The sequence below is a fragment of the Triticum dicoccoides genome, chromosome 5A, assembly GCF_002162155.2.
Source record: "Triticum dicoccoides isolate Atlit2015 ecotype Zavitan chromosome 5A, WEW_v2.0, whole genome shotgun sequence".
Classification (NCBI taxonomy): Eukaryota; Viridiplantae; Streptophyta; class Magnoliopsida; order Poales; family Poaceae; genus Triticum; species Triticum dicoccoides.
The window spans coordinates 56922318-56933783 of NC_041388.1; the positions used below are offsets into that span (position 1 = coordinate 56922318).

Below are 11466 nucleotides of genomic sequence, written 5' to 3' on the forward strand. Positions count from 1 at the left end.
CAAGGGCACGACGAGCTGGACCATCAGCCGGGCAACGCAACCTCCACTCGGCGCAACCAACACCAACCCGAGCAATGGAGCTCCGCACCCTCGGCGGCACGGGCCTCCGCGTCAGCCCCGTCGGCTTCGGCGCCTCCCCGCTCGGCAACGTCTTCGGCGACGTCCCCCGCAACGTCGCCCGCGCCACCGTCCGCCGCGCCCTCGACCTCGGCATCAACTTCTTCGACACATCCCCGTAACGCCCCGCCACTCCCTCCCCTTCCTTCGCCCCCGCCTCCCGCGGGCCTGAGCCGCTTGCCGCTGTTCTTCGCAGGTACTACGGCGGCACGGTCTCGGAGTCGGTGCTCGGGGACTGCCTCCGCTTCGCGGGCGTCCCGCGCGACAGCTTCGTGGTCGCCACCAAGTGCGGCCGCTACAAGGAAGGCTTCGACTTCAGCGCCGCCCGTGTCACCCGCAGCATCGACGAGAGCCTCGCCCGCCTCGGGCTCGACTACGTGGACATCCTTCACTGCCACGACATCGAGTTCACTAACCTGGACCAGGTCGGTCTCGCCGCCCACCACCTGTTCGACGAATTCCCTCTACCACCTCTAACCCATGGTTGATCCTGTAACACTATGTATTGCTGTTTGGACGTTTGCAGATTGTGAATGAGACGATTCCTGCGCTGCAAAAGATCAAGGAGAGTGGGAAGGCGCGGTTCATTGGGATTACCGGATTGCCGTTGAGCATCTTCACCTACGTGCTTGACCGGGTGCCTCCCGGCTCGGTAGATTTGGTTCTGTCCTACTGCCACTACGGAATCAATGATACTGCGCTGGTGGATTTGCTACCGTACTTGAAGAGCAAAGGTGTTGGGGTGATCAGTGCTTCGCCCCTTGCTATGGGGCTTCTCACGGACAACGGGCCACCTGAGTGGCACCCTGCACCAGAACAACTCAAGGTATTGCTGTAATATACAATCTGTGTTCGTTTTCATCTGACTTTTTGCAGGACAAGCTATTTCTTCACAAATCACCTATTGTAGGTAGAATAACCAGATATAAGATACTGGTACTATCCTATTTTTAGAAGAAAACGACTAGCGCATAACACATTATGGTGTGCTGCCGCTGCCATGTCATCCTAGCCCCGCATCACAAGTGTTACCACATGGCTCAGAGCCGAGCGCTTGAAGGAATCTGACGGCACCGAGCACGTCGCTCCCGTAGACACCGATATGAACGTTCGCGCTGGATATTTCACTTTTTTCAATGCCCCAAAAAGGCGCCAAAGATGCACTTGTGTTGCTAGAATATGCAACCTCACACAGATAATGGAGCTTGAGAGCTGGCGGGTCACCAGCAAGGTGGTGCCGTCACCCTGGGGGCACCAGCAAGAAGCTTCTCAACCACCCTACCACCCTACTCTGACTTGATTAGCTACTGGTACTTCTTTCCTAGTAGAGAAGCTCTGACCACAAGCTCTGACCTGAATTGTTGTGCGCGGTAGGCCGGTAGCAGGGGTAGCAGGGAAACCATACTTTATTGATTATTGCTTGTATTCTGTAGTATACTCAAGATCCTTTATATGATCCTGTAGGCTAAGCCGACTCTGTGTCCTTGCTGGACTTTTACACATAGTGGTACCTAACAGGATTAAGCCCTGCACTTTCCTTTCTCTAGTTGACTTTGAAAGCTGAATAAAACTCCTGCTACTACTATTCCCCATGTAACAAATAAAGCAATGCTTGTTTGTAGGGGTTGTTGAGATGGAAAATGAGGGGCAGTTAAGAAAGATTAGTAGATTTTTATGAAATTGGACCAAAACATTCTGGACTACAATCTCAGTTATCTCAATTTGGGTGCTCATTTCTTTTTTTGTCAGTTATAAAATACCAATTCAAGTATTTTGGTTTTGACAGTTCTTCGAAAACAACGGAATTTTAATAAGTAATTTCGCCTTAAAATTTTATTACTTCAAAATTTCATTGAATAAACTGTTTACATCATCATTGTGTGCACATGGATGTGGGTGTACGTAACTTCAAAGGTGTACTTTCTGACTAGAACATATTTTAAGAATTTTATTTGCAACAGGTTTAAAGTAGATAGCAACTGAAAATAAACATTTTTCATGCCAGAATCCTCATCTGACACTGATGAGTGGTGACCGTGTAGGTACGATACGGGTTGCATAGTGACGCATTTGGTAGGTTGCATCGTTTTTGGGTTATTTGCATCTGTGGCCTGACTCGGCCAGGCTGAGTGAAAACAGGCAAAAAACCATGTTCTGCACATAGTTTGCTTGCCTGTATCCCCTCCAGCCTGGCTAAGCAGAAACGCACGCATGGTATTTGGTTGCAGGCCTGTTCTAGGCAGATGCAAAGTGTTGTTGTTTGTTTATCGGCAAGACATATGGTCTGTTAACCTCTTGTTGAAGTGGTGAGTTTACCAGCACACACACAGGCACATCATATAGGCAACTAATAACAGGCATAGCGTAAACAAGAGTCTTACTCACAGGCAGTTAACTGACAAACAGTTGCGGGCAAACTCTTAAACTAAACATCCAACGCAAAAGTCTTAAACTGGTGCAGAGATAACACCCTAACGATCCATGGCAAATGTCTCCTCGTGCCTCTTGCATTTGGTCACCACCTCAACGTCGTCGTCATTGAAGACAGTCACCTTCAAGGTGTCGGGAGTCGCCAGCTTGAAGGTGACGAGGTACCCGATCTTGATCTGGTGAGCAATGGCAAAGAGGGCCCAACCCTTAGGTGAGCCTGCTGTTGATCGTTCGGACCGTGACCTTCCAGGCGCAGCCGGTGTTTGTGGAGGTCTGGGCAAAAAAAAAACAAATTATTCCATCCCAAAAATTTGTAACGCATGTGAAACTCACATCAATGTTTGTTGGCAAAAAAATTAGATTATTTTTAGGATTTTATTGTAGCAAAGGGTGCACTTGAGCTCGTGCTCACAAGAGCTTGTTTGCTAAAAACAAACATTTTATGCGAAAATCCTTATCCAAAAGTGATGAGTGGTGACCATGCAGTTACAAGTTGCATAGGTAAATTGATAGTGGTCGACTTGATTCTTTCTGCCAGTGGTAGAAAATAAATTTATTCCCTATGCTGTTATAGCTATGTTTGCCATGTATGAAGAGAAGTTCATGAGACTCGTAAGCATGGTTGCTGGTTTTATCCAAAGGTCAATAGCCCCTTGTCACCATTTTTGTTTGGTCGATCCTGGTTCACCCTAGTTGAGTGAAGCAGGGAGAGAGCGAGAGAAAGGGAATGGTAGAGTGGTCAACGGTCCCTTTTGACGTATTTTTACCTCAGTTTCTGGTGGAGAAATATCTCAAGAATGCAATTGTAAAGCAACATGTATCTTCCATTGTTTCAAGTTGAGTTATGTGTTTTTATAGTTAATTATACACTTACTAGCTACACTAAATTATCATGCTGGATGATGTATTTTAATCACTTCTAATCCATTGTTCCATACTAAGGATGCTTTGTTTATGATAATCTGGCAATCCCATTTGCCCAACTAGCTATTACCTATTTTATCATTTTGTTAACCAACCTCTTGTTTTCGTGGTTACTTTTGCACAGAAGATTATAAAATATAAGTTCAGCTATTAGCTTCTAGAAGGCTCACTTCTTTGTCCGACGTGTCAAATCAATCCATCAATTGCCATGTATAACACGATCTGTTATCAGCTGGCATGCAGGACCGCAGCAGATCACTGTAGAAAGAAGGGGAAACATATTACAAAGCTAGCCATGAAGTATAGCTTGATGAACAATGAGATTTCTACAGTTCTTGTTGGAATGAACTCTCCAGAACAGGTATTCATTTTGCCCCATTCTGTTGGATCTTCTACGCAACATATTCTTTAAGCATACATTAAAGTATGTATATGTTAAATATCCCATTTCCTTGCCTGAATTTGCCTAAACCTGATGAACCACCTGCTGAGTGCTTAGTCATTGTGTAAAGTAAGTTTGTCTTGATCTACTCAGCTGTGGATGCCCAAGGGAAAAAATATATAATAATTTTTTTAGTTTTAGAAGAGAAAATAATATTGTTCTCATAGGATAATCATGGGAGTAATACTACATTGAACAAAACAGTCTTCGTTGTTTATGTACTAGCTTCTGCCTGTTTTCCAATGCTGCTTCGATTTTTAATGCAGATGAGCCATGTTAATTGTGACCTTTGTTTTTCCAGTAAACATAGACTAATATTTTTTGGACTACTTACTGCTTTATTAACGGGTGTCGGATAGTGTATTTGTTCAAGTTGGAACAATTGCTGAAATACCAGGCCTTATTAGCAAGTAAAAGGTGCATTAAAATTGTGTCCTTATTCTACTAGGAGGAAACAAATAGTAACATGATGTATTCCATAATTATAATAATACAAACATAATGTAACTATTGCCATTGGATGAATGTAAAAATATAATGTATAATGTATTACCACAGGAGGAAGCAAAATGACATTATTTGTACCTTTGATAGATTTCATCATTAAAAACATGCTAGCTTGAAAAGATGACTCTGAAGGAATTATTCATCTTGTGCTTACCTGATTCAAGGTGGAGGAGAATGTTGCTGCTGCAGTGGAGTTGTCGACTTCAGGCATAGATGAAGAACTTTTGCACGAAGTCGAAGCAATTCTAGAACCTGTTAAAAACTTGACCTGGCCCAGTGGTATTCAGCAAGCATAATGTCCGAGTCCGACATTAGCTTGGCCAGATGAGATCCATTGGGATGGATATATGTGTGCTATTAGTAGTTGATAGATAAGAGTCATATGTGTTCATCTGCAGCCTTGCCTGCCTGCCTGTCTTGTGATTGAAATAGGAATATCCAACTATCCTAGGCAACCAAATGGAAGACCGTCGTTTGGAATTTGTGGGCAATGTTGTTGTCTTGAGTAATTTATACGTATATGCCTGGGAGCCGACACTAACAATAAAAGGTGAATGATGATTGATCATTGAATAAATTGTTCGCATATGCCGCCCGTATATATCTAGAAAATCATATGGATACAGCTGCAAGTTGTAGTGTACCGTTGGGGTTTCAGTGATGATGTTGTGTGTATGGGGGTTACAGTGGTTCTGTGTGGGTTGGTCTTGTGGCTCCAATTCGCATGAGTAAGCATGTTTGTGACGTTTCTGGTCCAGTTTTTCATTAATTAACTGGGTAACTTTCTTCATCTTAATTGATGGATGAGACAAAAAAATTGCCTCCGTTTTGAAAAAAGAGAGTAAATGAACTATGCAGTGACAGTTTCTTCTTCTTTAGATTGATTCCATTCCAGTTGTCAATAAAAACAGAAAAAACCCTTTGACGGCAAGCGAGTGTTTATGAAGATTCGGAGCTCTACCAAAAGTGAAGTTTCCTCTCTAAACCTACGATCCTATAATTGGATAAATACTGAAGCACTGGATGCAAGAATAGACAGGGCCCAGGGAATCCAGCCGTCAATGGTGACCCAGGGAATCCTTCACCGGCATGTAGCATGTTCGCCCCCATGGCTGCTGATATTATCTGTGGCACCGGCATGTCCGCCGCACGCGCGACGCCCCCCTCCACCACTGCTGATATTATCTGTGGCATCCACTGCCGATATTTATCTGTGGCATCGGCATGCCGCCAGAGAGAACGACCTCTACGGCACGGAGTGGTTGACGGGGACGGTAACGTGACATGGATTGCCTAGCTGTACGGAGGAATGGTGCGTCGCACCGGAGAAGGGACCACGAGTGGAGTGCTTCAACCCCATGGCTTGCCGACGGCGACCCTACCCCACCAGGCATTATTGCCGTCTCATATAAACATGCTATATACTCTCTTCCTCTCAAAATATAAACATGGCATATACAGTACTCTCTTGCTCTCAAAATATAAGACGTTTTCTGACGTTGGGAGTACATTTATATGTCCTTATACTAGCAACTATTTTAATGTACCATGTGCTCTATCGGCCAATTCGTGTGCAGCAACATTCTTAGTGTACATCTTTTCACTCTACAACTACGAGTGGTATAGTTTTGATTGCTATACTCCCTTCGTCTAGATGTGTAAGTCATCTTAGGTTGCGCACCGTGACCAAGGTGGAAGGGAAAACGAGATAACTTAATGTTTTTTTTTACTAATTAATAACATTGCATGCAATGAACTAACTGCTGCATGTCGTGTTTGGTAGTTTCAAGTCATTTAATGCATGCATGGCCCACATCTCTTAGGCTGGTTGTAATGGGAAGTATCATATACGAGATACTAGTCTATGATATTACATCCCTAATGCATAGTATCATGTGTTGGTATCATAGAGGATTACATTTATTGCCATGCATGACACAAAGTAGCACATCATTTAATATGATACGGTATCATGATATGATACTCAAGCCTCTTTTTCTTCATTTAATTCTATGTCACTTCATTAAAATTGCTTAGTTGGCATGCATGATACTACCTATGATACTCCCATTACGGGCAGCCTTATTGGTTGATATGTCACGAAACAAGAAACGTGATGAGAGTTAATGTACCGCGCCTAAGTGTTTTAAGATTATTTAATTTTTATAAGATAACTTACACATCTAGACGGAGGGAGTAGTTTTGTGCAAGCTGGAGCTTTGCTACAGCTCACTCGAGAGTCGAGACTAGACCACTGAGAGCAAAATGGGACTTCACGGCGCTCTCTTTGCTACCCTTCCTCTTACTTGGCCCGTATATGTGAATGTTGTGTTGCTTAATAATGTGGATACATCGATAGGCACATATCTCAATGGTGGCTCCGGGGGTTGATAAGGGCATTTTCAACAATCATATGATCATCCTGGGTAAAATTGTCATCTAGACCGTTTTAATGACATAGCACATAATAAAAGAAGAGAGAGAATGAAATCGTATAAACATAAAGCAACCTTCAGGCACAAGCTCCAAGGCAACCATGTTCATTTCTTCAATATTTAGTGGACCCGTCTGGTTGTTTAACATACGCTTAACATACATCTTACTTTCTTTGCGAGAAAACTTTTGATCTATTTATCTTCAATCATGGTAATACAATGAACATCAGAAATAATAAAAATTACATCCAGGTACGTAGACCACCTAACGACGACTACAAGCACTGAAACGAGCCGAAGGCGCGCCGCTGTCATCGTCCCTCCATCGTCGGAGCCGGACAAAACTTGTTGTAGTAGACAGTCCGGAAGTCGTCGTCCTAAGGCCCCATAGGACCAGCGCAACAGAACATCAACCGCCGCCGATAAATAGTAGCATAGATCGGAAGAATCCAACCTGAAGAAACACAAACGCAGACGAACTACGACTAGATCAGAGAAAATCCACCAAGGATAAATCTGCCGGAGACACACCTCCACACGCCCATCGAAAATGCTAAACACCACCGAAACGGGGGCTAGGCGAGGAAGACCTTATTTCATCTTCAGGGAACCGCTGTCGTCTTGTCTTCCTGAGCAGGACACAAACCCTAACAAAACTTAAAGAGACGTATAAAAACGGAGTCCTTCCGCCAGCAAAGGCCGGGATCCACCGCGCCACCATGGCCTTAAGGCCACTAGAGACAGGCAGACCGACGGGGACACCGACGGGAGGCGAAGAAACCCTAACCTTTTCTTCAGAAGGAGGCGTCTGTTATTTCACTATTAACATACACCTTATTAAAGAGCATGTACGATGTGTTGTTGACTGCTGATGTGGACACTTATACCATCGACTGAACATACAATCTGTTGTGTTGCAGATGCTTTAAGCAGATATAAGTAGAAAGATGGCTTCCACAACCCTTTTTCGAGATCTCTTCACTCTACTGGTGGCAATATTTTTCTATAATCTGCGCGCAAGCTGGGGCCTTGTCTTCATCAGCTCACTCTACCAGTAGCAGCTACCCGATGTTGCCGTTTCTATGGGCTGCCCAATTTATTTATTTATTTTGCAAAAGTTTGCAAATTGTTGGAGACGTTTACATTATGGGACAGAGTATAAAAACAGCTATGCCCTAAAATAGAGCTGCTGTTAGAGACGCTCTTAGGCGAACTACAGCCCCACCATGGCTGTTTGCAGTATTTTCCTTGTCAAGAAATTCAGTGAGTGACTCCGCAAAAAAAAGAAAAGAAATTCAGTGAGTGAGCGAGCGAGCGTGCGCAGCCGCGCGACGCGCTCTGCACCATTTGTTTTCAGCTCTACTCTATCCATGCCCATCTGTATGTACACGATCCACCACGTGCTCTGTCCACCAATTCGCGTACAGCAACCTTTCGGGGTAAAAAAAAGAGTGAATTCCACTTTTTACCCCATATTTATACATTTGTGACACTAATTACCCCTTCGAGTGAAAATTCGTCTAGAATACCCCTTTTAAAATCTTTGAACGCTCGTTTTTTGATGCGTGTCCATCAGGTAAGGTGTGAGGTGACGCCCTGTATCCAAAAACATGTGGACGGCCACAAGGAGTGGAACAGATAGACAAGAGAAGCTTGGACAAGATCGCCAATGATGCCCTCCGATCCTTACAGTTTTTTTTACGAATCAATGATGCAATATGCCGATCCTATCGACCATAAACAAACAAAATGTAAAAGTGGGGTAAAACCGTGTTAAAAGTCTTCAAAATCTGACATTTCGATAAAAGTTCCACTAAATAGGGTAATATGTGTCACAAATGTACAACTACAAGGTAAAAAATGGAATTCACTCTAAAAAAAAGCAACTTTTTCAGCTAAGATCTCTTCACTCTACCAGTAACTGTGTACTGTAATTTTTTGCTATATTTATGTGCTAGATGGGGCCTCCTTGCCTTCTTCCTCGGCTGCAGCTCTCTCGACCACAATGATAGACTTCACGGCGCTGGTCTCCCTCTTCTTCGTCCTCCTCATCCTCAAGCTGGTCACCGGCCGCTACGCATCGCCCACCCGCGGGCAGCGGCTGCCCCCGGGCCCATGGCAGCTGCCGCTCATCGGCAGCCTGCACCACCTCCTGCTGTCGCGCTCCGGGGGCCTGCCGCACCGGGCCATGCGCGACCTCGCCCGCGCCCACGGCCCGCTCATGCTCCTCCGCCTCGGCGCCGTGCCCACGCTCGCCGTCTCCTCCGCCGAGGCCGCCAGGGAGGTGATGAGGACCCACGACGCCGCCTTCGCCAGCCGCCACCTCAGCGCCACGCTCGACATCATCACCTGCGGCGGCAAGGGCGTCCTCTTCTCCCCCTACGACGACCGCTGGCGCGAGCTCCGCAGGGTCTGCGTGCAGGAGCTCTTCAGCCAGCGCCGCGTGCTCTCCTTCCGCCCCGCCCGGGAGGACGAGGTCGCGCGCCTCCTGCGCGCCGTCTCCGACGGGTGCCGCGGCGGCCGTGCCGTCAACCTCGGCGAGAAGATGTGCCGCATGACCACCGACTCCGTGGTGCGCGCGGCCATAGGCGAGAGGTGCGACCACCGCGACGAGTTCCTTCACGAGCTCGACGTGGCCGTGCGGCTCACCGGCGGCATCAACCTCGCCGACCTGTACCCCTCGTCGCGGCTCGTGCGCCGGCTCAGCGTTGCCGCGCGGGACATGGTCAAGTGCCAGAGGAACATCTACCGCATCGTGCAGAGCATCATAAAAGAACGAGCCGGCGCGCCGGAGCCAGAGAGAGATGAGGACCTGCTCGGCGTCCTCCTCAAGCTGCAGAAGGACGGCGGCCTGCAGTTTGAACTCACCACCGAGATCATCACAGCCGTCATTGTGGTAAAGATATTATGATCATTCCTCAACCATCCTTTATTAGCACGGTTCTGTACTACATCAGTTGATGATCAGTGTGTTAATTAAAGTCCTTGATTTGTCCCATTTCAAATTAGTTTACAACAACAACAACAACAACAACAACAACAAAGCCTTTAGTACCAAACAAGTTGAGGTAGGCTAGAGGTGAAACCCATAGGATCTCGTGACTATCTCTTCCGATGTGGCGCGTCGATGAGGGGGTTACTCCCCAATGAAAATCTTTTGGGTTTCATCTCCATAAGAGTGACTGGGTTTTTTTCGCCAAGCCTATCACAACCCTCCTTCTTTACCCGGACTTGGGACCGGCTATGTTGAGACAACATAGACGGAGTTTCATTTGAAACTAGTTTAAGTTTGAACAATATATTAACATCTACAACACCAAATTAGTCTATTGAGATGTTTTATGAAATATATTTCCATAAGATATGTATTTAGTGTTGTAGATCTTAGCACAATTTTCAATATAGATGGTCAATCTCAAGCAACTTTGACTTAAGACCAACCTATAACTTTTATTCTTTAGGAACGGAGGAGGTAATTTTTTAATTAAGTTTGACAACGCCCATTTGTGTGTAACATCAAATGATAAGCAACTGCAGGACATTTTTTCTGCCGGGAGCGAGACATCGTCGACGACCTTAGAGTGGGCCATGTCGGAGCTTATGAGAAACCCACGGGTGCTACATAAGGTGCAGTCGGAGGTGAGAGATGCCTTCAAGGGAAAAGATAAGCTCGCCGAGGAAGACATCGTCAAGGTGAGGCTGGGCTATCTCCACCTAGTGATCAAGGAGGCTCTAAGGCTGCACCCGCCGGGGCCGCTCCTGCTCCCACGGGAGTGTCGCGAGGCATGTCGGGTGATGGGCTACGACGTGCCCAAGGGCACCAAGGTGGTTGTGAACGTGTGGGCGATGGGGAGGGACCACATGTACTGGGGTGACGCGGAGGCATTCAGGCCAGAGAGATTCGAAAACAGCACCATCGACTTCAAGGGAGCCGACTTCGAGTTCCTCCCATTTGGAGCTGGCCGGAGGATGTGCCCCGGCATGTCGCTCGCGATGGCCAACATGGAGTTGTCGCTAGCTAGTCTCCTTTTCCACTTTGATTGGGAGCTGCCCTGTGGCATGAGGCCCGAAGATATGGACATGACAGAGACTTTCGGTATCACAGCGAGAAGGAAGTTCAAGCTCTCGGTGCACGCAAAATCCCACGTCCCATGTGGAAATTGATTTGTTTGTTAATGGCTCAATGCATGTAGGGATGGCGCCTTAATTTGGAATTATATGTATTTTCTGGCCAATACATTCGCGTAGCTGCAAGGTGTCATCATCGTCCTTGTACAGTTGAATACCCTGTTTGAATCTCAGTTGCTGTTGCATATGCATGTCTCATTTATTTCTCTGTCCAAGAGTTTTGATTGCATCTATGGTGAACTCGAGATAGATGCCAAATGTCCACGATTTCATCCAATTAGGTTGCTATGAAATGCACAATGATGGAGGGGCGTGTGTTCGGGTGCACGTGAAGCCCTATGTCCTACGCACAACAGTATTCATCAGCTAGAAAGCTTCTTGGCCACATAAGTTTCCATCTTGTTGTTGATGATTTATAGCGTAGATATGCGGTAACTACTTTAGCAATAGTCATGGAAGAATATATTATGTGAATGTGCATGT

General features: G+C 46.1%; 2 protein-coding genes across 2 annotated transcripts; both read left to right on the top strand.

Annotated features, from left to right (window-relative positions):
• LOC119299280 (L-galactose dehydrogenase-like) lies at positions 1–5027 on the top strand. Its single transcript, XM_037576522.1, has 5 exons — positions 1–235; positions 314–542; positions 644–943; positions 3704–3832; positions 4585–5027. Exons 1-5 carry the CDS (start codon positions 75–77, stop codon positions 4714–4716), a joined length of 951 nt encoding a protein of 316 aa, XP_037432419.1. The 5' UTR covers positions 1–74; the 3' UTR covers positions 4717–5027.
• Positions 5028–8848: 3821 nt separating this feature from the next.
• LOC119299281 (zealexin A1 synthase-like) lies at positions 8849–11191 on the top strand. Its single transcript, XM_037576523.1, has 2 exons — positions 8849–9751; positions 10393–11191. Exons 1-2 carry the CDS (start codon positions 8861–8863, stop codon positions 11017–11019), a joined length of 1518 nt encoding a protein of 505 aa, XP_037432420.1. The 5' UTR covers positions 8849–8860; the 3' UTR covers positions 11020–11191.
• Positions 11192–11466: the final 275 nt, after the last annotated feature.